This window comes from Trachemys scripta, chromosome 1 (genome assembly GCF_013100865.1).
Source record: "Trachemys scripta elegans isolate TJP31775 chromosome 1, CAS_Tse_1.0, whole genome shotgun sequence".
NCBI lineage: Eukaryota > Metazoa > Chordata > Testudines > Emydidae > Trachemys > Trachemys scripta.
Window position 1 is genome coordinate 94,560,686 of NC_048298.1, and position 27,575 is coordinate 94,588,260.

Sequence of the window (27,575 nt, forward strand, 5' to 3'; positions counted from 1 at the left end):
TGGTGCTAACTTCTTCAGCGCTCAGCAGACTGGTAAATCCTGAAGTCCATCCATGCCCAGGCCTCCCACAGTCAAAATTGTAACTGAAGCAATGGGGGCCATGCTTGAGTGAAAACTGAGTGAGGACATCAGGACTTAGTGAATGCTCTGTAAGACATTAGACAGGAGGAACATTAGACATGAGACTGAGGGCAGGTCTACACTACCCGCCTGAATCGGCGGGTAGAAATCAATCTCTCGGGGATCAAATTATCGCGTCTCGTCAGGACGCGACAATCAATCCCCGAATCGACGCTTGTACTCCACCAGCGGAGGTAGGAGTAAACGCCGTCGACTGGGGAGCCGCGGAGGTCGATTTGCCGCCGTCCTCACAGCGGGGTAAGTCGGCTCCGATATGTTGAATTCAGCTACGCTATTCGCGTGCTGAATTTGCATATCTTAAATCGACCCCCCCCCCCGTAGTGAGGACATAGCTAAGGTAAAATTTTCAAAAGTGTGTGACTTAAGAGCCAAAGTCCCATTTTCGAAGGTGGCTTTAGGCATTTAGGAACCTATGTCTTATTGAAAGTCAATGGATCTTTCAGGTTGCCTACACTATAAGTGCTACAGGGCTACAACAGTGTAGATGCTTCCTACAGTGATGGAAAGAGTTGTTTTGTCAATGCAGGTAATGTACCTCCCCACCCCCAGAGGTGGTAACTAGGTCAACAAAAGAATTCTTCTGTCTCCCTAGCCAGGTCTACACCAGTAACTATGGTGTTCCAGAGTTGAATTTTTCACACACCACCTCCCCGTGGTATAACTAGGTCAACCAATATTTTAAGTATACACCAGACCGTAGAAGCCTGAGTATCTTTCACTTTTAAAAATGAGATTTAGGATCCTAAGTCACTTTAGGTACTTTTGAAAAAATTACCTGAGACTTTGTCGAAAGGTTTTGAATTTTGTCCCATTTTTGGTCAAAAAGTTTCAAAATTTTGTTGAAATTTTTTGAAATTCCCTCCTTTTCCGCCTCATTTTTGACCAGTTCTATATGATGTCACATGACAGCAGTTAGGAGTGGTAAGAACTGGAATGAGATGACATTTGGTAGGAAGGCCTTTGTCAGCTTTCAAAGTAAAGGGTTATACCAGTTTCTTGTCCCATTGTTCCCAAGTGACCAACATTTTGAAATGTGGACCTGTTGACCATCATAAGAACTCCAAACCCCACTAAATATAAAGAGAGGGGAAAGCATTTGTTCTGTCTCCTCAGAGTTGGTCGTTTCTGGGAATGGCAAACACAGAATTGTTTTGCTTTGGTCTGAAAATGAAAGCAATGTAAAATATACATGGGATTTTGGATTAAAGGTGTATTTTAATTTTACCAAAACACACAAGGATTCAACAAGGTTGGAAAGGCTGATTCAATTTTAATTATATTCAGTGAAGCTGGGGCCTCAAAGAACTTACTTTTTGCTTCAAGCTTTTAGAAACTTTAGTACATTTCTGATGTTGGCTTAAAACCAGCATTTCAGATGTCTGCTCAGGGCTGCCGCCATATGGTTCTATTATTGCTGGTCCCCAATAGTAGTTATTCCCCCATTGCAAGAACTAGCATCAGGAAGATTTTGGAAACCTGTATCTATAAAACAATATGTCTCTAATGAAACTTGTTTTTTTCCCCCTTTTCTTCCTTCCCCCACTCCTTTTTTCCCGTTAGTCGGAAGTATCCTGGATCCCCAACAAACACTACTCTGGGATTTATGGGTTGATGAAGCTGGTTCTGACAAAGACTCTCCCTTCCAATCTCGAGCGAGTCATTGTCCTCGACACAGACATAACCTTTGCCACTGACATTGCTGAGCTATGGGCCGTCTTTCACAAGTTCAAAGGTATTCTAATACCATTTTTAATGCTTCTTTTGTAAACTAAGCTGGGGGGAAAGCTGAGATTTATTTTTAAATACTTCTACCCTTGCGTTTTCTGGTGTTGGAATATGTGTACTCTTCTTGCTGCTTTTCTTCACAACAATGCAGGCTCAGTTGTCAACACTAATTTGGGGCAGTTTTGTTCTTCCTATTATTTTGGTGGGGGTGGGGAGTTCAGGAATAAGGTGCATAGTGGGGAGAGGAATTATTACCCGCTGAAATGTGATTCTAGGCAACTTTAGATGTTTAATACTCAAATAACCTCATTATTTCACATTATTTTTTTATTAATAAATCCAAAGATTGTTTTAAACATAGCCTCTATTTGTTATCACTGAAAATGAGGAGAACCTACTTGGAGCGATGCAAGGGAGGGCGGATTATTGCCTGCAATTATGTGAATGAAAGTAAAATATTTCCTGCTTTGGTTAATAAGTTGATAAAGACATCTGCTGGATATGAAGTGTTTGGAGTAGATTCCCTCACTCCTATCCACTGCCATTACCTCCCTGAAGTCTGTCACATAGTTTGAGGAGGAGAGAGCCATTTTCAAAGCAAATGGGTAAGGAGGGGCTAGCCACACAACTCCCATTTAAAAACTATAACACTCAGTGACTTTGGACTCCTATTTTCTCTCCCACAAGAATCTACCAAATGTATCACTCCTTTCACACCATGCTCACTCTTTAAATATTGAAACCTTCTTTTTTGTTGTTTGATATTTTTCTTCTCTTCAGACTGGCTAGGAGGGATGACTACCACTTGTTCTCAGATCACAGAGAGATTTGATTCTTTAATGGAGCCATGAATTTCCATCATGCCTGACAACCGTACTTATAAAATCAATCTTTAACAATTATTTTAGGCTTCTTTAGTCCATTCCTCAGTTTTTCCCATTAGTCTTCTCACAGTAACTTGGAAAATACCTCTTTGGGACAATTCAGTGTGTTCCTGAGATAATACTTAGCACAACAGTAGTAATACTGCTATTAAGGGAAGTTATCTCCTCTGTAGGAGTCAGACACTATATCCTACTCCATCCTGGAGGGCAATTTTTAGAGCTAGTGATTCTCTTAGTAGAAATGTTCAGACACCAATTATTGGCTAGAAATGGCTGTTGGAAATCTCGTGATAATTTCATCTGATGTTTCAGCAAGTAAAAGTATTTTCACAGCGGGTATAGGATGGAGAGGGACAGAGCTTCCTTTTGTGGGATCCTGGGGGATAGCAGATATTACACTCTGGCACAGCCTCTTCCCGTTTACAAACACACACACAGAGAAACATCTGAAGTCTGTGGTTCTGTTTGTTCCCAGGAAGTCTAAATTTTCCAGTTGATCATAATGATTTAGAGAGGCTGATGGTTCAAATTCTCTTTTCTAGGACAACCTATGTAGAAGAGGTTTAGATTGAGGATGGTCTTTCAGCATAGACATGTCAAATGTGTTACCTTGAGAGGCCCAAATTAAATTTGTGGTTATGGCTTGTGACCCAAGGCTATAGGGTTAGGAATATCCTATGGCCTTGATCCACAGAGGATCTCCCACAAATTCATAGATTCAAAGAGTTTAAAGCCAGAAGGAACCAATAGATCATCTCATCTGACATCCTGTGTATCACAGGCACTTAAATTTCACCCCGTTACCCTGGTATAGTTCCTTTCTTCACAGGGTATTGTGAGGAAAAAGTCATCAATAAAAACAGGAGGTTTGTGCAAAGATCGAGAATATGGCCTAATATTGTAGTTGGCAAGTTACTGTTACATTCAGCATCACTCCGTTGGGGGAAAACGATACAGGATGCTTTTTAGAACCATTGCTATTTCTGTTCTTTGTTTATTTGCTCCTCTGCATATGCAGTTACCAGAGTTGCTCAATCAGGGTCGCTGAGTGCACAAATTACTCATATAAATATGTGCACTTGGTTATTTGAAAATCTGTTCGCTGAAGTGGCACCATTAGGCTTCAGAGTCGACACATCATTGAGATTAATATGGGAAACACACCTCTCTTCGATTGTTTTAGAAATATTGTTTCAGGCTATGGCACATTTAGAAGGTTATCTCTGCAACCATAAGGGCTAGATTTTTATTATTGTAGTGGAAATTTTCATTCTGTATAATCTGAATCTTTCATTGAGGGCTGGTTATATGCATTAAGGGGGGCAGATCGAGCTTGTCAGTTATGAGTTTGACATTCCTGCTTTAGCCTCTTTCTGTCCCTGTCTCCCAAAGTTAAGCATGCTGCAGTATCTCTTTCTGTAGGGTAGATTTTTTTAAACAAACAATATATTAATATTAACTTCAAAGGTTTCTGTCTGCAGCCAGTCTGGTAGGGGCAGGCTTCTGAGGCTTAATTTACACAGGTTAGGTTTTCCATTCATCTCACATTGGATTCTGACAGTTCCAAACTTGAGAAACCATCTAGCCTAGGGGCAGGAAAACAAGACCATAGAATATACACATTCTTGGATAAAGTGCTGTAAAATGATTCAGGCAGTAAAACCTAGTGTAGCCAATCCACTTTCATTGCAGAAATTGTGTGAATTCTGCCGAGAAAAGAACAAATCCTAAACTATGTTCTCTGCCATCAGTCATAGAATTTTTAAAAGGCCCCATCAGCTAGTTGTTTTGTTATATTTATTCTTCCATCCTCCTTAGCAATGAAAGATTTTTCCCCCTCCAAATTTCTGATTTGTCTTTAATTGTTTAGTAAACATTGATTTCCTCTAGCCCAGGGCTCTGACTTTATCATTCTTATTTGAATTACACATGGGGGGGGGGCAACTTTTATCAGGACCCCATTGTATTAGATGGTGAGAGACAGTCCCTGCCTCAAAGAACTTACAGTCTAAATAGACAAGATATAAAAGGAAATCATTAATACTTCCTTTGTCTAGATGAAAACTGAGGCACAGAGGATTAAATGATTTGCCCAAGGTCATACAGCCAGTCTGTGGCAGAACTGGGAACTGAACCTGAATCTCCCAAGTCCTAATCCAGTGCCATTACAATGAAATCATTTTTCCTCTGACTATATTGGCATGAGAACCAGGTTTCTTTTAAACATTGTTCCATCAAAAATGGCTTCTTCTAATACAGTCTGAAAGTCAGTATGGATGGGGCCGAAGCATATTAGAGCTATGTTTAAAAGCCATGTTCTAGCCTACCTATATCTTTAGATCCCAATACAGAATTTATTCACTGTTTTCAAGAGACCCCTCCCTCTTACTTGCACATGTAATCATGTTGTTTCCTAGTTTAATTCCATATCTCCTTCTCCTTTTTGGAGTAGTGTAGACCAGTCTTTTTTCTTCTACATTATTTTATTTTATTTTTTTACTTTCTCTCTCTCTTTTCCCCATCCCCACCTCTCTTGCTTTGGCCTCTTGGTAATTAGATGAGTGAAAAGCACATAGCAGTATCTTTATAAGGCAGCTGGGATTGTTGTTGCTGTTGGACAAGGTTCTTCAATATACCTTTAATCTCAGTAGGTTACAACCCAACCTGTGGTGTAAGAGCAATGACTAGACAGAAACATATTCCTCCAACAACGACCCAGGCTGTGAACCACAAAACTAACACGTGAATGTTATTCAAGTTAGGGAGACTTGCAGGGACCATCTATACCTCTGTTGCCTTTGATGGGTATGGGTCTCCACACAGAAATAGGATTAGGCAACCCTAATTGCCTACTGGCAGCTAGCACTTGCTATCCTTGCTTGGTTTTGCCTAGTCATTGTCATGTGTAAGCAACAACTCAGAAGCATGTGTGAGAGCTGAGCAGTTCCTGAGGGGGATGTGGGGGTGGGGGGGGCGGTATTGAAGAGTCTGTTTTAGACTTAATGCTATCATTTACTTCAAAGGTGCTTTGGTGATTCTTGGGACAAACCCTAAGCATATGAGCCTTGGAGAATGTAGGTAGCCTCTGATGCCACTCTAATGCATGTGCAATGTCAGTCAATTCCACAGTCTCATTGGCCACTTGCCTTTGCAGCTGTACTTAACTATAAATATTTGGAAGTTGTTTAAAAATCAACTGACTGTAGTAAGTAAAATAAATGGTATATTTTACAGAGTCTCATATGCAGATCAGGTTACCCAGCATGTCTACGTTTGTTTTCTATATATAAACATTTTCTCTGAAAAAGCTTCTTAAAGAATTAAGATGTACGCAGCACCCCGTATTGTCCAAGCAGCCAAAGCGGAGAGTGGACAGATAGAAACTGAAATCCCAGTTCTTATACCTTGCATGGATAAACACAAGCTACAGAACCTGTTTGCTTTGTGTCAAGAGCTCAAACAATGATAAAAATCTGTACTGACATCATAAATACCAGAAAAGGTCAACAGCGATTTGGGTGCAGGGTCTAGTGCCCACAGCTGAAGAAGAATTGGCACATAGTCAATCCCAAACTTTAAATTTGTAAACACTCAGCATGTAGGCGCTTTGGCACATTGCTCCACAGATTGCCTGAGGTAACAATCTAAATTCATGCAATCTCGCACCTTCTTTAGCAAAAAAAAAAAAAAAGAAATTCCTGTGTAGGTGGTTTAGTAATGCTCCTACAAGAACTATTATCTGTATGGTTTATGTATCATATGTGTGTGTTGCTTTTAATTTTTGTGTGAAGTTAATGTGCCTGAAAGTGAGGGGCTGACAAATCAGAGTCAGGAATAGTGTAGGAAGGTGCTGTTTCAGTTTCCCCCAGTGTAGCTCTCTTAAAGTAGCTCAGTCTTGATAATTTCTGCTAATCCTTAGCCTTGGCCTTTCCTACACAAAGACAGCACTCAGTCCTTTTTTGCATGTAACTATAGTTCCCTCGTGGCCAAGATGGAGTCTCCTCTGCAGGTGGCTCTAGCCAAGAAAAGGTGCACATGGGATGCACCAGGGAAATTCCCTTTCACCCCAGGAGCACCTGTTCCACCTCCCCCCATCTCCCCAAGCACATGCGCGCGCACCACCCCCTCCACACACAATAGTATAACAAATATAGGAAAGGGAAATACTTATTTAAAGAGGGATGAATGGAGAAAAACAACAGCGGGAGAAGATGGGGGAACAACATGAGGACTCACGGGCCCAGTGGTACCACAATATAAAAGGATAGACACTGAGCAATGCATCTAGACTCAGAATTCAAGAATCCTGGGCAGAGTTCCACTTCAGCAGTGAGTCTTGGGTGCTCCTGGTCATCCTCTGCGCCAGTAAACTTTCCCCAACAAACCCCTCTTCTGCCGTTCTCTGCAAGCCGCACAGAGTGGCAAACCCTCCGTCCGCTTAGCTAGCTACAGCCTCCCTCCTTATTCCCAATGCAAGGTCACAAGCCCCAGTACTCATGGCCCCAGACAGGTCTGGGTGACAGTGATACTGGGTCTGACTTCAGTTTGTCCTTCTCCTGGGATTTCTTCCGGCACAGTGCTCCTCCTGGCTCCCATCTGGGTCATCCCTGGTTGGCCACTCTGTCCCTCCCAGGCTTCAGGCAGGTTCTCAGCTGCTTCACCATGTGAGGCCTGCTCGCTGTAGCTCCTCTTGTCTGGAGCTACAGACACAGTCATACCCCGGTCCTCTCCTTCTCTCGACATCTCTCCCTCTGAACAACCAGCACTTCCTCTGCCTCAGGACAAGGTTGTAAAGATGTCATGCTCTCTAAACCCCAAGAGGGTTACATACATATGGTGGTTTTATGATACAATCAAACATCCATTTGAAGCTAAGATGAAAATATAAAATTCATTGTCCCACCTGAGACCTAACACAGGATTTGACCAAGGTTTGTTTTTCAGAAGGCTAGTCCAGTCTGCCAGTCTATTCATAGTAAAAATCACTAAAGCTTTCCTAGATGATTCTGAGACTGGATCTATGCAGGCCACATGAGGCATTACTTGTGAACAATCCTACAGCCATGTTTCTGTTTATTCTGGTCCATACAGTAGGGGTTTTCATTTTCTAACTAATCAAGAGAAGGCATTAGCAACTCACACCTTGACATGTATGAAAATCTACAATATGAGATGGTCATTTAAAGAAAGAAACAGGATCAGATACTGGCACTGTGCATTAATAAAATTGTCAGGTGGCTATTAAAATAACTGAAAATTATCTGAATTCTTATAGATATCTAAAAAGGCCAAATCATACTTTTCTTTTTATGACCAAACAGCTGTTAGTTTCTGAAAGACCCGTGTAAGTGTTTTATGGTTGGACTACAGTATATCACTCTCTTAGGGTTATTCCACAAATGAAATAGATTTTCTCTTTGAAGAGGGCCCTGTGGAGATTGTATCTGTTTAAAGTTTTTTATTCCTGATTATTGCAACATGTGTTTTCTTATTTTTCGAGTGCAAAAGTGTTAAAGCCTCATCAACAAGAATTCTATATGATAGCTATAGCTGATAAGAAATTCTGGGGTATGTGGTGGTACTTCCGTATTTCCATATGCTGCTGGATAATTTACTTCTAGTTGTGGGACTAAAAAGGGATGCGGACTGGCCCCAGCAAAGGGCCTGTAGGACTTCGTACTGAAGTCATCAAAGTGAACAATAGAAAAGCCTGAAAGCATGATTGAAAGTAAATACTAAGTTTTGATGAGGGGGGGCGGATACAGCAAGGAAATGGTGTTTACTAACTACTTGGGGCTGGGAAGAACACTTAATGATTCTCCCACTGGTCAGACAAATATGTATGGACATTTGTATGCAAAGAGAAGCCTTTTCCTTCATAATTGCTCTTCTGCTTTTGCCAGGCTACTCCTTTTGTGATGATGCAGCTCATGAGAATGTTGACATCAGCAAATGAATGCACAGGAGAGGGTTTATTAGATGGCTCAGCATGCACATGTCCCAACTTAATGGGCTTTGATGTAGCAAGTGGCTCTTGCCCACAAAGAGTTTCATGTGTACGTTGTGCACCCAAATTAAATGGTTAAAGATTTTTAAATATCTGTAGTTGTTCTATTAGCGGAACTGTTCTGCATCCAATTCTACCTCCAAGAAAAAAACAAACTAGAGGCTATGGGTCCAATGCTTTATAGAAACTTGGGAGATCTCTTAGAGGAAATCCTGATATATAAAATATGATTCTTTTTCTTTGCTTTTTGGTTTCTGAGCCTTTAGGATGCACTTCTTTCCTGTTTTCATGATTTTCTCCAAAATTATTAGGGCTATAAACTTACTTCATTACAAATTAAAGCTGAGATTCACTTGCCATCTTTTGATTCCAGCAACTGGGGCTTTTAGAAAACACCAAATATCATGAAGACTTGCAATAAAATCACAAAACTTGGCAATGCAGAAGGCATGAGGAATGTTTCTGTCTCTTCAGCACCAATATAGAGCTTTTTCAGCATCTCTGTTCTCTTCTCTTCTCTTAAGTCCGTGTTGGCATGCCATCCATTTTAGAGCTCCATGGTGGGATTCCATGAGTTACCAAACTTCCAAACTAAATATTGTATGACTCTTTCAGTATTAAAGGGGAATATATTCTTGGTCTCCTGTGAACGCTTGGTGGAAGATTCAAACCGGTTTAATTACATTTCTGTCAGTTACTCTGTGAAGGACTTTTATTGCAAGCCTTTGTTGAAAGAAACCTGATGAGGATGAGCCTGGTGGTAGACATCATTTGAGATCAGAGTTCAGGTCCCAAGCTCCCTGTATCCAGCATAGGCTGAGACTTGTCAGGAGGCAGAACATTCAGCCTCCAGAGGATGGGCATAGGGGGAAGAAACACCTCTACAATGACCTTGTCTCATCAGTGCAGGAGAGGGACAATTCAGTGGGGGGGATAAAAATGTTGGGGATCTGAGGATTTCTGGAGGACTCTACAGAAATGAGAAACCTGCTTCCAATAATAAAAGGAACAAATCAGGAGCTGCTGAGTGCTGACAGACATCTTGGTGGGTTGATCCCTCACCCCCCCCCCCAATGATGCAATATACCCTTCATGCAATAATAATCAAACTTCTTACTGATGCATTTCATTTCTCATCAATTCACAACTTGTTTACACTTTATTTCTCCGATATGGCTTAAAAATACACTGTCAAATATTCCCCTAAAGGAAACGCATGTTCTTAGTCCATTTACTAATATTGGTGCCGGTAGCTTCTATATTTAGTGATTCTCAGTAAACAGAGCAGATGAAGAAACAGACCACGAATGTGGAGGAAAGAGCTACCTGTCCATCATTCCAACAACATTTAGCTACGAGTCTGTAATGATGATTTCGCTTGACATAAGTGAAAAAGCCCAGAGGATGAGGCACATGGGTCATTCCCGTAACAAATGAAGTTTACTCTAAGGTTTGATAGTTATATTACTGGGACTAAAGAAATAATGATATCTAATAGATTTCCATGCCTAGGGTCCTTGTTCTAATCACCCCTAATTTATCAAAAACATTTGCTTTTCGCTGTTCTCTGTGACGTGCATTGGAATAACTTGATATTCTATTTTCTCCAGCTCTGGGCCAGACATATTTTCTTAACCAGCCTAGCACAGCAGTAACAATCCATACTTTTAAGGACCTAAGGCCCCATTTCCAATTACAAAGCTCTCATCTGAGGTTTCACCTTTTTGGGTTTCATGCTGCAAATCATGTCTAATACTATCCTTAATGGCACAAGAATGTGCAAGGGGTACAGAATGGCTTAGGGGACATCTGTCTTGCAGGCTGCAGTTGGAAGGTGGAATGCATTGCCCAGAGTTCAGTGCTATGATTGCCCCATCAGCAGTATGAGATTGTAATACTGCTGTTTGTAATACCCAGGAAGGGGGGGGAAAGGCTTATCAAATTAAGCTGATGTATTACACTGTTTAAGTAATGCTGTGTACAAAATCAGTGTATGTGTGAGTCAGTGGAAAAAAAACAACAACCACCAATCATATGTTTAAATAAAATCTATAATCAGTCCACTTCTGTAGAAATAATAGAGAACATTCATGTTTACTTCTAACTTAGACTAGTATCCTAGAAAACCAAGGCTCTTTGAACCCCAGACCAATGACAGAAGAAAGAAATAGATTTGTGTGTAATGACCTACGCCTCCTCCCAAGTGTCTGTACTTTACTTAGGGCTCAAGCTTGTTCTTCTCCATGCCCTTTATAGTAATCTTCAGCTTGCATTCAGCACAGGCCAAGCAGTTCAGTTAAACGGAGGGGCTTTTCTTTCTCTAACTTTTCTTGAAGTAATTCTTTTCTATGCCCTGAGGCATTGCTACGGGTTTTAGCCCTGGTCACTCCAAATATACACCAGAGATGGTTGAAAAACTTTCAACAGAAACTCCATGATGGGCTAAAACCCCGTGTGTCACAGACTTTTGTTTTAGTACATTAAATGCTTGTAGACGTGAAACAATAACAGAACTGATTTAAGCCAGGCATAGTGCAAGCTCCCCTTGCATAATTCTACCAATGAACCCCAATTCTGACCCACCAGCTTACAGCATTCTTCTAGGATTGGTTCCATTACAGCTTCATTGGTGCAAGTTAGGAATGAGGTGCAGTGCTCCTTGTTCTTTCTGTTCTGGGCTTACCCTGAGTTGGGCATACCAAAATGTGTAGTAGTTTTGTGATGTGGCAAATGGAGGTTAGGTTGAGATAACAGATTCATTTTCACGTTTTCTGTATAAGATTTGGACCAAATCCATAGGTGGCATATATGGTGGTATAAATTACACTTTGTTAAGTTGGAGTGAGAGTAAGCTGGTATATTCTGGGTAAGTTCCTTAGCCCTACTATGTCCCCTTTGCATGGCTTGAATGCTGCAAAGGGGACCCAATGACTGATGGCAGCACATAAGGATTCCCCTAGTTTAAGAAAATCCTCAGTTATCAGGCCAGCCCGACATCAGCTACATCTGATCCTAGGGGGTCATTCTGGGAGTGGGAAGGGTATGTCAGCAGAGTAGCTCCTTGGGAGATGTTATCTGCAGGATAAGTTAGAACAACCCTGAGACCGCTCTCACTTGTGTCTGGGGCCGATTTGGTTGCTGGCATCCTCCAGAATTTGAGACACTGGAAAGGGGATGCTGCTCTGACACACCCAGGGATCTTGACCATTGGGGACAGAAAGGTAATGGTGTAGCAAGAAAAACAACCAGCAGTTGGATGTAAGAAGGTGTAAGATAAAACACCTCCTTTATCTTACATGCTGTTGTTGCTGACAGCCTTTCCCACTACAACTCTGCCCTTCTGCCCCCTCGGTGCATAATTTACTCTAAGGGCTGGTCCACACTAACCCCCCAGTTCGAACTAAGATACTCAACCTCAGCTATGTGAATAATGTAGCTGAAGTCAAAGTATCTTAGTTTGAACTACAAGGTACTTACGGCGGGTCCACACGCGGCAGGCAGGCTCCCCCATCGACTCCGCGTACACCTCTCATGGAGCAGGAGTACCGGTGTGGATGGCGAGCACTTCTGGGATCGATTTATCGCGTCTAGACAAGATGTGATAAATCGATCCCAGAAGATCGATTGCTTACCGCCAAACCCGGAGGTAAGTATAGACGTACCCTAATTTATGCTCACACCATCTTATTGAAGCATAAGCCACATTTACATCCCCTCTGAATGTGTCCCACAGCCTCCAGAATTCCACTAATCCACTGCACCACTGAGCCCTCTACAAATTTTGGATTCAATAGCCAGTTATGGTGGAATACTTCCTTCCTGGATACTTCAGGATGTGATTGTTGTGGGTGCCCTGGGGCACCCCTGAAGGGCTGCCTACAAGCTTATTGCCAAAATTCCTCATTGTTGAGCCATATCAACACCAGCTCTACCAGTAGCATGGAGAGTCAAGTGATCTTTGCTGCAGCTATGTAATAAAGATGAGTGCTGCTTAAAATCGTGGGCCTGATCCTCAGCTGAAGTAAATCGGCATTGCACCATTGAAGTCAATAAAGTAATGCCAATTTACACCAGTAGAGGATTCTGGCTCCTTGATTATAGGATTTACATAATTATTCTTACTGTGCACTTGAATCTTCCTTTATAGGACAATTATCAAAAGGTGAGGAGAAGTGACTAGGGGCAAAAGCGATTAAATACGCTATCCTTTCATCTCTAGGTATCTGGCGTAGATCACAAATAAAAAGAGTTTGTTGATCTCAGCTGGGTCACAGAATTATCACACATTTTGGTACAGTTGTCTGTGTCTGCTCAAGAGAAATGCAGGTCAGGGCTGAGTTGGATTAGCAGAGCTGTGTAGAGACCCAGGACTGGAACTGCAGGGGTTGGGATCTGAAGTACTTTGGCAGAGCTGTAAGAGGACATTTGCAAACTGACATCAGTTTGACTCTCACGATCATCTAATTCATTCAAACATGATAAACAATAAAAAAGTGAAAATAATAGGAGGAAAAAGAGAGAAAACGGTGTGCGGATAAGGTGAGGGAATGAAAATGTGGTATAGACAGCAGGAGAGAAGGGAATCAAAAAATGGAGAAAGGGAATGAGAAATCAAGAAAAGACACATGGCTGTAAAATTAGTGGATTTTATCTATTTTGGGCCTAAATAGGTGTAAATAGCACAGTTCTATTGAAATCAATACGTCTTTCTCCAGATTTATTGCGTCCCCCTGCCGGAATTGTTGAACAAAAAGGAAAATCTTTTTTTTTATGTGACTAGTGGAATAACATGATCAGTTATTGAGTAATTCAGCATTTATTTAAGTTAACTTTGAGCTTTGCAATCCACTACTTTGCTCTACAAATTAGTAGTGCAAATGTCACCCCCTTCTGGCATGAGTGAGTAATTATTTCTAGTATTATTATCCTTGTTTGTTATTTGTATTGCAGTATTGCCTGGGAGCCCCAGTTATGGGCCCCTGTTCCTGGCTTCTAAGAGGGAACTGTAAGAAATCTCTGCGATTCTATTGCTGTGCAGAAAAAGCCTTGTTGCTTTCCTCTTCTTCCTAAAGAGTTTTGCTCATATAACACCAGTTATGTTCTTAGAGTGGGGAGGAAGTAGGCTCAGAGTGGTTTGTGCAGTGAGGAATAGCTCAGAACAACAGTGAGGTGATGTTTGGTTTCTGGGATTCTCTTCTTTGGTTTTATATTTTTGTTTTAAAGGTTTAATTGCCATAATCACACAGAGCTGTCCTTTATTACCATAGAAGCATGCTGTTTTGGGTGAAAGTTTTGTCAGTCTCTCTCTCTCTCACTCCCCCCTCAATATAGTTTTCAGATAGTGATAATACTAGTAAACCACTTTATTTTATCTAAGGTCTTTTTTGCAAATCTGTCACACACCACTGTAGAAGTTTCATAATATAGTTAAAGAGTTATATAATGAATGATAAAAATAAAGAGGATGTTAAATCCAAGAAGAAAATATTGTTTCATGGTTGGCTGAAAACAGTCATGTGATGTCGGTAAGTTTCTATTACTGTACTTAACTCAGAGGTCAATAATACTGAGCCCCAGAGCAGCATTATCCAGTCAGATTGCTTGAGTAAACCCTCAGACAACAAACATTAATTAAAAAAAAAAAAAAAAAAGCCAAGCCTTGGAGTATGTGTCAGTGACTTTAACATAAGAAATCTTGTCATGATAGTTATAGTTCTTAAAAAGACTAGACTGTATTAATGGGCTCTACATGGGGTCACTCTTTAAGACTATTCAGAAGCTGAAATTAGAGCTGCAGAAAGAAGCAGGTTTCATATCGAGCCGTGCTTCATGCAGAGAACCACATTGCACTGGCTGCCTAGTAGCTTCTGGATGTAGGTTTTGACCTATGAAGCCCAAATGTTTTGCAATCTGGCTACCACTGAGACTCTCCCTCTCTCTATGTGATACCTTTAGCAGCTGTGCTCTGCAGAGGTGCTTGGGCAAATATACCCTGGTGGCAGAGCATTTTCTTTGATGGGGTTTGATTCTGATTCTTGCTTTCCTGTTTTGACCCCTAGATCCTTGCTTTTAGGGTGTGCCACAAAGGTCATCTTGGAGGTGGGGCATTTGGGAAGATGGTAAGCTAAGGTATATAGTGGGTCAGATGTGGAGATTATTACTAGCCATTATTATTATGGGCAAGTATGATTGTGACTTTTATATGGACATTTCTGGTACTGCATATTTTAATGATTGTAGAAGTGTCTAGCTGTGAACTTTTGGGAAGGCCATCAAGGAGAGGAAGGGAGCAAGGAGCTTGTGAAGCTTAAAAACTCTCCATGGTTCTTGGCTTACCAGACAACTTTGGCAAGTCTCATAGACTTTAAGGCCAGAAGGAACAATCATGATCACCTTGTCTGACCTTCTGCATATTGCAGACCTCCGAATCTCATCCACCCACTCTTGTAGTAGGCCCATAACCTCTGGCTGAGTTACTGAAATCCTCTAATCTTGATTTAAAGACTGCAAGTTACAGGAGAATCCACCACTTACTCTAGTTCAAACCAGCAAGTGACTCATGCCCCATGCTGCGGAAGAAGGTGAAAAACCCCCAGGGTCTCTGCCAGTCTGACCTGAGAGAAAATTCCTTCCTGACCCCAAATCTAGTGATCAGATAGACCCTGAGCATGTGGCCAAGACCCCAGCAGTCAAACACCTGGGGACGAATTCTCTGTAGTAACTCAGAGCCCTCCCCATTAGTGTCTCATCACCGGCCATTGGAGATATTTGCTACTAGCTATCGCAGATCAGTTACATGTCATTGTAAAAAGTCATATCATACCGTCCCCTCCATAAACTTATTTAGCTCAGTCTTTGAAACAACTTAGGTTTTATGACCCCACTACTCCCCATGGAAGGCTGTTCCAGAATGGTTAGAAACCTTCATCTCATTTCAAGCCTAAGCCTGTTGATAGCCAGTTTATATCCATTTGTTCTTGTGCAAACATTAGCCCTTAACTTAAATAACTCCTCTCCCTCCCAGATGTTTATCCCTCTGATGTATTTACAGAGAACAATCATATACACCTCTACCCCGATATAACGCAACCTGATATGACACGAATTCGGATATAACGCGGTAAAGCAGTGCTCCGGGGGGGGGGGGAGGGGCGGAGCAGTGCGCTCCGGTGGATCAAAGCAAGTTCAATATAACACGGTTTCACCTATAACGTGGTAAGATTTTTTGGCTCCCAAGGACAGCGTTATATCGGGGTAGAGCTGTATATCCTCAGCCCTCTTTTTCTTAGGCTAAACAAGCCAAGCTCCTTAAGTCTCCTGTCATAAAGTAGGTTCTCCATTCCTCAGAGCATTCTAGTAACCCTTTTCTGCATCTGTTCCAGTTTGAATTCACCTTTTTTAAACATGGGGACCAGAACTGTACATAGTGTTCTAGATGAAGTCTCACCAATGCCTTGTACAATGGTGATAGTGCTTCCTTATATCTCCTGAATATATCTCTCCTGATGTGTCAAGGAATTGCACTAGCTGTTTTTTATGCCTGCATCGTATTGGCAGCTCATAATTATCCTGTGATCGACCAGAATGCCCAAATCTTTTTCCTCCTCTGTTGTTTTCAAAAGATAAGTACTCAGTTTATAGCAAAATTCTTGTTGGTGGTCTGTAAGTGTACGACTTTGCACTGTTAAGTTTCCTGGATCACTTTTTTGTCCTTTCTTAAATGTAGGTATTATAGTTCCAATTCTCCAGTCATAGGGTATGACCGCTGAGTTTACAGATTCATTATATATCCTGGCTACTGGACTTCTAATGTATTGTGCCAGTTCCTTTAATATTCTTGAAATAAGATTATCTGCTCACCTCAATTTGGTCTCATTAAGCTGTTTGAGTTTGGCTTACCACCTTGGAGGTGATAATTTCTATTTCCATATATTCATTCACATTATCCAACCTGCCACTGCCCCCAAGTTCCTCATTACCTTTATTAAAAATGGAGGCAAAATGTGGGATGCTGTGGATGGAGAGTCAAAAATAGGTGAAGATTATTATTACTAATTGTTTCTACAGCACTTCTTAATTCTCTCTGCACCTGATGGCATCCTGACTTCTCAAAGTTTAGCCTCTCTGCACCATTCAGAAGCCTTAGCCAAATTTCAAATAAGAGGGAGTTTTTTTATCACCTTGAAATTAGTTTCTATTATCCTTAAATTATTGAAGATTGACCACCGTGCAATGATATTCCTGCCCTCATTAATCTTACTAAACAGCTGCAGTCAATACAAATCCATTTTCACAGCAGTCTTCCCAACTCTAATTTAGAATAGGCCATCTCAGACTATTCCTGTGCTCTCTAAGTCCTTGTCTACACTGCAGGGCTAGGTGGAATTTAGCCGCTTTAGGTCAATTTAAAAATGAATGCGTCCACACAACCAACTCCAATCCGTCAACCTAAAGGGCTCTTAAAATCAACTTCTGTACTCCTCCCCGGCGAGGGGAGTAGCTCTAAAATCGACTTTGCTGGGTCAAATTTGGGGTAGTGCGGACGCAAATTGATGGTATTGGCCTCCAGGAGCTATTCCAGAGTGCTCCATTGTGACTGCTCTGGACAGCAGTTTGAACTCCGATGCACTAGCCAGGTACACAGGAAAAGCCCTGGGAACTTTTGAATTTCATTTCCTGTTTGGTCAGCATGGCGAACTCAACAGCCCAGGTGACCATGCAGTCCCCCCAGAATCGTAGAACGCAGAATGTTTCTAAACTCCCCCTATCATCTCCGTCCCTGAGGTTATCGCAGATTAGAAGGCAAAAAAAACGCACTTGCGATTACATGATTTCCGAGCTCATGCAGTCCTCCCGCACTGATAGGGCACAGCTTAATGCATGGAGGCATTCAGTGGCAGAGGCCAGGAAAAAATTAAGTGAGCGTGAAGAGCGGAGGCAGGACATGATGCTGAGGCTAATGGGGGAGCAAACAGACATGATCAAAAGTCTGTTGGAGCTGCAGGAAAGCCAACAAGAGCACAGTCCCCCCGCTGCATCCACTATATAACCGCCTACCCTCCTCCCCATGTTCCATAGCCTCCTCACCCAGACGCCCAAGAATGCGGAGGGGAGGCTCCGGGCACCCAGCCACTCCACTGCAGAGGATGGCCCAAGCAACAGAAGGCTGTCATTCAAACAGTTTGATTTTTACTGTGGCTACAAGAAGCAATGTGGCCTTGTCCTTCCCCATCCCACCTGGGCTACCTTGTCCGTTATCTCATTTTTTTTTAATTAATAAAGAAAGAATGCATGGTTTCAAAACAATAGTTACTTTATTTTGAAGCGGGGAGGGTGGTTGGCTTACAGGGAATTAAAATCAACAAAGGGGGTGGGTTTCCATCAAGGAGAAACACACACAACTGTCACACCGAAGCCAGTCATGAAACTGGTTTTCAAAGCCTCTCTGATGCGCAGCGCGCCTTGCTGTGCTCTTCTAATCGCCCTGGTGTCTGGCGCGAAATGATTGTCTGCCGTTGCTTTCACGGAGGGAGGGGCGACTGACAACATGTACCCAAAACCACCCGCGACAATGTTTTTGCCCCATCAGGCATTGGGAGCTTAACCCAGAATTCCAGTGGGCGGCGGAGACTGCAGGAATTGTGGGATAGCTTACCCACAGTGCACCGCTTCGTAAGTCGTAAGTTCACTAGCCACGGTAGTGAAGATGCACTCTGACGACTTAATGTGCTTAGTGTGGACATATGCAATGGACTATATAAAATCGATTTCTAAAAATCAACTTCTATAAAATTGACCTAATTTCGTAGTGTAGACATACTCTAACAGTCTTGCCTTACCCCTTACTTGTTATAGGCAGTTGTGTTTCCTTGCTGGTTCCAAAAGATCTTTCTTTAGAGGCCAGTTAGCACAAATGCTGATAACTTCTGTGCTTTCATCCACATACATCATCAGGAAATAGACAGGTGTGTGCGTGTGTGTGTGTGTGTGTATGTATGTTAAAATGCTGCTTTCTGCTGTAATAGTCCACAGTGATGATAAATTCACCCAGAGAACTAGTGCTAGAGCAGCTGAGGCCTCCTCTAAAGTAATCTCTGACTGGAACCCATCGTGAGAAGGCTCAAGGTTCTTTGTGTGAGTTTTCTCCTGCCTCACCTGTTCCAAATTGCTGTGTCATGCCAGGTCAGTGGAGGGAGGGAGGATTTCATTCCCATGGAGAGTATTAGGGAATAGACAGTGTATCCAGACCCAGAGTGTGGCTTTGTGGGGGACATTCGGGGAAGAATTTATGGATATCTTATTAAACATGAGGAGCTGCAAATCTCAAAGTGTCCCAATCAGGCCCATAACAAAAGAGGAGATATCTCCTCCTCTGCCCCCTCCCCCCCCCGGCTCAAATTATTGACACTGCCGAGCATCAGCAGCAGCTTGAAATAGTGAGTACAATATTCAATGCTGGAGAATGGTCAGTAACCAGCACAGGAGTGTATCAGCCTGTCCCTGTTAGGTGGGGTTCCAGTGCCTCAGGGCCCTCCAGTGGTTGGAGATTTGACAGCATTCTCTGACCTGGCCTTTACCTGATTTAATCTTGCCTCTCGCTCTCTCTCTCCTTTTACTTTGTACAGCCCTGATCTCTTCCTTCCTTCATCGTTCATTTTATATAATCTGTTTTAAATGTTACCAATGTAAGCCATACCTACATATGCAACTCAACTGTTCCACCGTTTACCACTGGGGTACCTTTCCATACAGCTTTCTGATCTTCATGCTGGAGACAGGTGGAAAGAAGAATTTCTTGGCGTGGTGAGACATGGCTCATGGGAGGAAGAATATAAACAGGGGGTTGAAGAGAGGAAAGTTTGCTGAATCAAGGCCTGCTTAGCCTCAATTTATTCCTTGGTGGAAGTGGGGAATTTAAAATATATATTTAATAATTTATAAAGTCTCCATGTTGGTGAGACTAAGACCTGAAGTGATTGGAAAGACAATGGGCCATATGGGGTCAAGCTTTTCGTTGTGAGCAACTTTGGTCATTCTTGAGCAATTCCTTCTGGCTAGTGCTTGGAGGAAGGAGCTGCATCAAGTCTTCAGCCAGAGAAGCGAGGAGCTGTGACCTGAGGCCCAGGCTTTGGGGAAATAAGAAGAAATCATTTACAAATACACCTCCTTGCAAAAATGTTTAAAGGAGACATGTCCTTCTTCTTCGAGTGATTGTTCACGTCCATTACACATTAGGTGTGCGCGCGCCGCGTGCACGGACGTCAGAAACTTTTTCCCTTAGCGGCTCCCGTCGGGCCGGCAGGGCCCCCTCCTTCCCGCCAGAGCGGCGCCCCGCTCCAGGGTATATATATCCCTGCCGACCCGACCCCTCCAGTTCCTTCTTACCGTCCGTGGCGGCGTTGGAACAACTCTGTCTCTCGTCTGAGAGTGTCCCTTAGCAATAGTCATTAGTGTTATCTAGCAGTTATCAGTTAGTTTGTAGTAGTGTTGAGCCAGTAGTTAACAGCTCATTAGGGTACTTAAAGTTCCTGCTGTGGTTGTTTGTTCAACCCCGGCACCGGCCCCGGGCGGCGGGGTATGCCGCACGCCCAAGGCTTCAAGGCTTGTGCCACGTGCCGCAGGCCTATGCCATTGAGCGACCCCCACGCCTCGTGTCTCCGTTGCCTGGGGCAGGCTCACCAGAAAGAGCGCTGCAAGATCTGCAAGGCCTTTAAGCCCAGAACTAAGAAAGAAAGAGACTTTTGCCTTAAGCAGCTGCTCATGGAGACAGCATTACAGCCCTCCACTTCGGCGGCACCATCTGCCTCCGTGCGGAGCGCCCCGGCATCGGTGCGGGAACCGGCGCCGGCGGGTCACCCGAAGCCCACGGCACCGACCCAACGGGGACATATACGACGCCGGTCGTCTTCGCCGGCAAAGGCGAAGGGCCAACCTAAGGCCCGAGGACGCTCCCCGCACAAGAGGGTGGCACCGGTGAAGACCTCGAGTGCCCCTAAGGCCGGTATGGCCCCAGCACAGACCCCGGTAGTGGCTCCGGCGCCGAAAGGCCCGTCGAGCCCCGGGATGGGCACGTCGAGTGAGGATGAAGGGCTGGAGGAGCTCTTGGAACAGCCCTCCACTCCGGACACGTTTGAGGCAGCTAAGGACCTCATTGCATTGTCCGTCGAGGCCCCGACACGCGCTGAGGATGCTCTGCCGAAGCTGCCGCACAGAGGCAAGCCGGCGATGGTGCGCCCATCGCGGTCGCTGTCTCGGCACCGTTCCAGGAACCGGTCCCAGTCGAGCTCCGCCTCGGTGGACTCCCGGTTGCCCTCGGCGCAGGAAGCACCGCAGCAGTCGGGCTTCAACAAGCGGTCGGCACCGACTCAGCAACCCAGCACGAGTCGGCACCGCGAAGTGTCGGCGGTACATTACCCGATGCCGACCAGCCGTAGCCGTTCCCGGTCCCGCGATCACCGGTACCGTTCCAGGTCCAGGTCGGCGAGACGCTATTCCAGGTCCTGGTCGCGGAGGCGCTACTCCCCAAACCCGGACCGGCACCATCCTACGGCTCCGCCGTGGCCTTCCAGGTCACCGTCCGTGGTCTCGGGGACTGACTCAGACCGGTACGGCGGGTATGCCCATAGGTCACAGGCCAGCAGGGACTATGGCCATTCCCAGTGGGGCCAACCGAGCCAATGGCCATTCTGGACACCCTGGGCCTACCACCAGCAAGGGCCCCCATCGAGGGCCTCGAGATCCAGGCCATCGGGGTACCGATCCCGCTCCCCGCGGCACCGCCCGCCATCGTATAGGGAGGCAACAGTCTCTAGACCACCGGAGCGGGAAGGAGTGGACTCGGCACCGAGTATGGTGCCGTCCCAGTCCCACGCTGCGGGTCAGGCCCCAGAGGAACAACTGGCTGATGCCGGGTTGCAGGACAATGAGGATGGGCAGAAGGCCCCGACCTCTTCCTCCTCACCAGATGAGGCAGTAGCAGGCACACTGGTGTCCGGCCCTCCCCCGATTGACCATCGGGCACACCAAGACCTGCTTCGCAGGGTAGCCCTCAATCTGGGCTTGCAAGCGGAGGAGACTGTAGAACAGGACGACCTCATGGTCGATATCCTGAGCCCGGAGGGACCCTCCAGAGTCGCTCTCCCGATTATACGGACAGTACAGTCCAACTATAAGACGGTGTGGCAAACGCCGGCCTCCAGTGCACCGACTGCAAGAGGCGTGGAGAGGAAATACTTCGCCCCATCTAGAGGGTTTGACTTCCTCTTTTTACACCCGTCCCCATGTTCGCTGGTGGTCTCGGCGGTCAACGAGAAAGAGCGTCATGGCCAGCAAGCTCCTGCCCCCAAGGGCAAGGAAGCTAAGCGATTGGACTTGTTCGGGAGGAAAGTCTATTCATCTGGGGGCCTCCAACTGAGGATCGCCAATCAACAGGCGATTCTAAACAGGCACAATTTTAACTCTTGGGCATCAGTTGCCAAGTTTAAGGACTCCCTCCCACCTGACGCGCATCAGGAGTTCACGGCCCTGGTGGATGAGGGAATGGCAGTGGCCAAGACCTCATTGCAGGCCTCCCTTGACTCAGCCGACACTGCGGCTAGAACAATTGCGTCAGGAGTCGTGATGAGGCGTTCGGCGTGGTTGCAGGCTTCAGGTCTCCCGCCAGACGTGCAGACCACGCTGCAGGACCTCCCGTTTGAAGGTTCGGGCTTGTCTTCCGACCAAACGGACGCCAGGCTACATAGCCTTAAGGACTCGCGAGCAGCCCTTAAGTCGTTGGGTATGCATACTCCGGTGACGCAGCGTAAGCCCTTTAAACCCCAGCCACCGCAAAGGCAATACCACCCTCGCCCCCGGCACGAACCATACCGCCGTCGAGGCAGGGATAACAGGCGGAGACGTAACAATACGCCTAACCAGGGCCAGAGTCACGGCCAGGGCAAGCCGCAGCCAGGGAATAAACCAGGCTTTTGAAGCTACGCCCGAGGACAGCGTACCACATTCTATACCGGATCCTCCTCTGAATTTCAAAGACCGCCTGTCCCATTTCTACAGGGCCTGGTCGCGCATAACATCGGACCGCTGGGTCCTGCGCACAGTGAAGGCGGGCTATACCCTCCAGTTTTCCTCGCCCCCTCCCTGCCATTCCCCTTCCCCGTCCCTCTTCAGGGACCCCTCTCACGAGCAACTTCTCACGCAGGAGGTACAGACCCTTCTCGCTGCTGGAGCAGTAGAAGAGGTCCCACTAGACCTAAGGGGAAAAGGATTCTACTCCAGATACTTCCTGATCCCCAAGGCAAAAGGGGGCCTCCGTCCTATTTTGGACCTGCGCGATCTAAACAAGTTTCTGATCAAAGCGCGCTTCCGTATGGTCTCCCTTGGAACTATTATCTCATCCCTGGATCCGGGGGATTGGTACGCTGCCCTCGATATGAAAGATGCCTATTTTCACATCGCAATCAATCCGGCCCACAGGCGGTTCCTACGCTTCGTGGTCAACCAGCACCATTTCCAATTTATGCTCCTGCCCTTCGGCCTGGCATCAGCACCACGAGTGTTCACGAAATGCATGTCCGTGGTAGCAGCCTTCCTTCGAAAGAGAAGGATGCGCGTGTTCCCATACTTGGACGATTGGCTTCTCGCGGGCAGGTCGGAGGCCGAGGTCCGTGTCGCTGGCCTTGCAGACGTTCGACAAGCTCGGCCTACGGGTCAATGTGCCCAAGTCCAAGTTAGTCCCCACACAGAGACTGGACTTCATAGGTGCGACCCTGGACTCGGTGGCCGCGCAGGCAAGCCTACCAGAGGCACGGTTCCTGGCAATTCAGAGGGCCGTAAGCTCAGTCCAAAAATTCCCCACGACAATGGCAAGGTGTTGCATGCAGCTCCTGGGGCATATGGCAGCTTGCACACACATGGTCAGACATGCTCGCCTAAGGCTCCGGCCTTTACAGTTGTGGTTCGCACGAACGTACCGCCCCAACAGAGACCCATTGGATCAAGTAGTAACGATCCCAAGCCAGGTGTTGGGCTCGCTCCGCTGGTGGCTCGATCAACAACAGGTCTGCGAAGGGATCCCCTTCGCTGCCCCACAGCCCACTCTGACGTTGGTAACAGATGCATCGGACCTGGGTTGGAGAGCGCACCTGGGGGAACTTCGGACCCAAGGGCTGTGGTCTGGAGAAGACAAGCTGCTTCACATCAATCTCAAGGAGCTAAGAGCGGTTCGCCTCGCCTGTCAGACCTTCCATGCCACCATAGAAGGTCACAGCGTGGCAGTCCTGACGGACAACACTACCGCCATGTTCTATATAAACAAGCGGGGCGGGTCCCGGTCTTCTCCCCTCTGTCGCGAGGCACTCCAATTATGGGACTTCTGTATAGCCCATGCGATCCACCTCATCGCGACGTATCTTCCGGGGATCCAAAACGGCTTAGCGGATCGCCTCAGCCGATCCTACCGAATGCACGAATGGACGTTGAGGCGAGACGTCCTGCATTCGATCTTCCGGAGGTGGGGCTTTCCCCGGGTGGATCTATTCACCACCAGGGACAACAGTCAATGCCCTCAGTTCTGCTCATTCCAGAACCTCAGCCAGGGATCATTAGCAGATGCCTTCACGATCCCGTGGGGAGGGAGCCTGAAGTATGCCTTCCCTCCGTTCCCACTCATACACAAGGTTCTCCTCAAGACCCGCAGGGACAGGGCAACAGTCATACTCATAGCCCCGGCCTGGCCACGCCAGCATTGGTTCACGTCCCTGCTGGAATTGTCCATATCCGACCCAATCACCCTCCCCCTTCATCGCGACCTAGTCACACAAGACAAAGGTCGCCTACTCCACCCGAACCTGTCTTCGCTACGTCTCACGGCATGGTATCTCTCTGGCTGAACGCTGCAGAACACAGGTGCTCTCACCAGGTTCAACAAATCCTCCTTAATAGTAGGAAGCCCTCTACAAGAGCGACCTACCTGGCAAAATGGAAAAGGTTCTCCCACTGGTGCGAGCCTCAGCGCATACAGCCTTTACAAGCCTCAGTTCCGTCGATTTTGGACTATCTACTGCACCTCAAGAATCAAGGGCTTGCGCCCGCCTCGATTAGAGTGCATTTAGCCGCCATTTCGGCTTTCCATCCGGGAGAGTTGGGGGTGTCAGTGTTCTCCAACCCCACAGTGGCCCGATTCCTCAAGGGGCTGGAAAGGGTATTTCCCTACTCGCGCCCGCCTGTCCCGGCGTGGAGTCTGAACCTGGTCCTAACAAGACTCATGAGTCCCCCCTTTGAGCCCCTAGCCACTTGCTCCCTCACGCACCTCTCGTGGAAGGTGGCGTTTCTTGTGGCCATCACGTCGGCCAGAAGGGTATCGGAATTAAGGGCCCTCACTTCGGTACCACCCTATACAGTGTTCCATAAGGATAAGGTGCAACTAAGGCCGCACCCCAAATTCCTTCCAAAAGTGGTATCGCAGTTTCACATGGGGCAGGACATTTGCCTACCGGTGTTCTTTCCTAAACCCCATACGGACCCTCACCACCGCAGCCTACATACCCTGGATGTTCGAAGGGCGTTGGCATTCTACCTGGATCGGACCAGGTCGTTCCGCAGAACACCTCAGCTGTTCATTGCTATTGCGGAACGTATGAAAGGCTTGCCTATCTCGACACAGCGCTTGTCGGCATGGATTGTGCATTGTATACGCATCTGTTATGAGCTCGCCAATGTTCCGGCCCCAGAGATCCGGGCCCACTCGACTAGGGCCCAAGCGTCCTCAACGGCCTTCTTGGCGCAGGTCCCTATCCAGGAGATCTGTAAGGCGGCCACCTGGTCGTCCGTGCATACGTTCACAGCCCATTACACGATCCATCATCAGACCAGAGAGGACGCGATGGTCGGCCGGGCTGTGCTACAGTCAGTTGTACCTTGACTCCTACTCACCTCCAATGGTAAGCTTGGGAATCACCTAATGTGTAATGGACGTGAACAATCACTCGAAGAAGAAAGAACAGTTACTTACCTTCTGTAACTGTTGTTCTTCGAGATGTGTTGTTCACGTCCATTACACTTCCCACCCTCCTTCCCCTCTGTCGGAGTCTCCGGCAAGAAGGAACCGGAGGGGTCGGGTCGGCAGGGATATATATACCCTGGAGCGGGGCGCCGCTCTGGCGGGAAGGAGGGGGCCCTGCCGGCCCGACGGGAGCCGCTAAGGGAAAAAGTTTCCGACGTCCGTGTACGCGGCGCGCGTACACCTAATGTGTAATGGACGTGAACAACACATCTCGAAGAACAACAGTTACAGAAGGTAAGTAACCGTTCTTTTAGGAGACACAAAATATTTGGCACTTCTGATTTGCTCTCAAAGTCTGTCTCTGTCTAGCCTCATTGTCAGAAACAATGGGACTGAGTGTGTTCCCAGCAGCGTTCCAACACATGATGCATTCTTCATTTTCAATCGATCGGGTGAACAGTAGGGAGAACTCTGTGTTATGAATCAGGAGAAGCTTTTGCCAGAACTGTAGTCTTGGCGGAAAGCTTGAAGCAGCTCTACCTGATACTCATTCCTGTCTCAAGAGTATGTTAGAACCAGTCACAGCAGTATATTGAAAGCCATAGCAGTCAGTAATTGTCTATAATGAAATTGTAAGTAATTAGTACTGATGATTCTTTTCAGGGAAAACAGGTATGGTTAAAACACACGTACACATTTCCCTCCCAAACACAATATACACACAAACTGAATTCAGTTTCTTGGTTTAGAGCATACATTTAATGCTGTCAGACAGGAAGTGTGGCAAATTAGTAGGCAAATGTAACTCCAGATAAACAGAATGTGCTAATGCAGTTGTGTAGATGTAACACACACACACACAAATCATCTCGTCTTCCTCCCTTCATTGAGATCTTGAGCACTTTATCTCGGGAGAATATTGTGCAAGTTCAGTAGCAAATTAGAGTGAGCAATATAGAATTCAGGGAGGAGACATTTACAAAATTAGGACCAGATTCTGGTCTTGGTTACCCCAGCGTGAATCCAGACTAACTCCATTGACTTCAGTGAAGTCATTCTTGGATTTGTGCGGGTGGAACTGAGATGGGAATCCAGCCTTTAATTGGAAAACAGTGCATATATCTGAGATACAATGTACTTTTTTACTTAAGACAGTTGACTTAGTGAGCAGCAGAAATGTGCCAGAAACAATCTTACCAACTATGCTAAGCGTAAAACCAGGAGCAGTTATTATGAACAGTTGATCTGGGTCTGGGTTTTTCTGAAAAATAATAACCCATGAGACTTGGGCAACTTCAAGAAAAAAAATAATAAATTAAGCTATTAAAAATGTCAAGTGTGTATGAATTTGATGCTCATGAAAATGAAGATCTGATAGCCTTGTTATAGCTAGGAATAGTGTGGGATGTGCGCACAATGCAGGGATTGTCTGTATATGCTTGATTTGCAGTCTAAGGTTCTCCTGTTTTTATAACAATAATTATACTATATACAGCACTGTAATCACAGTTCAGTTTTTATAAACCCCACAGTTCCACTAGGGGCAAATCCAGCCTCCCAGTTGAAGAACTTTTGTGATTCCTTGGATGGGAGAAAGGGCTGGATCTAGGAGGCTATAGAGAACCCAGCTTTGCAGGGAATCCTCCTGTGTGGCAGTACAGAGGGAGTAAAACCAGAGATGATCTACTGTATGGATCCTCTGGTTTTCTCTCCATAGCACTATAGAGGGTCAGTTGGGCTGTGGAGGATTGCTGCAGCTGCTGCTCAGAACCGGGAGAGAGGCAGGATTTTCTTATCCCCTATTCCCCTTCTCCCAGTG

At 45.7% G+C, this 27,575-nt stretch overlaps 1 protein-coding gene across 1 annotated transcript in view; it reads left to right on the forward strand.

Annotated features, from left to right (window-relative positions):
- The window catches only part of LARGE1 (LARGE xylosyl- and glucuronyltransferase 1), a gene marked incomplete in the record, with an annotated part of 377,692 nt that overhangs the window by 222,375 nt on the left and 127,742 nt on the right, over nt 1-27,575 (forward strand). The window contains 1 exon segment of the mRNA XM_034777934.1: nt 1,702-1,873. Coding sequence (XP_034633825.1) covers nt 1,702-1,873 — 172 coding nt within the window.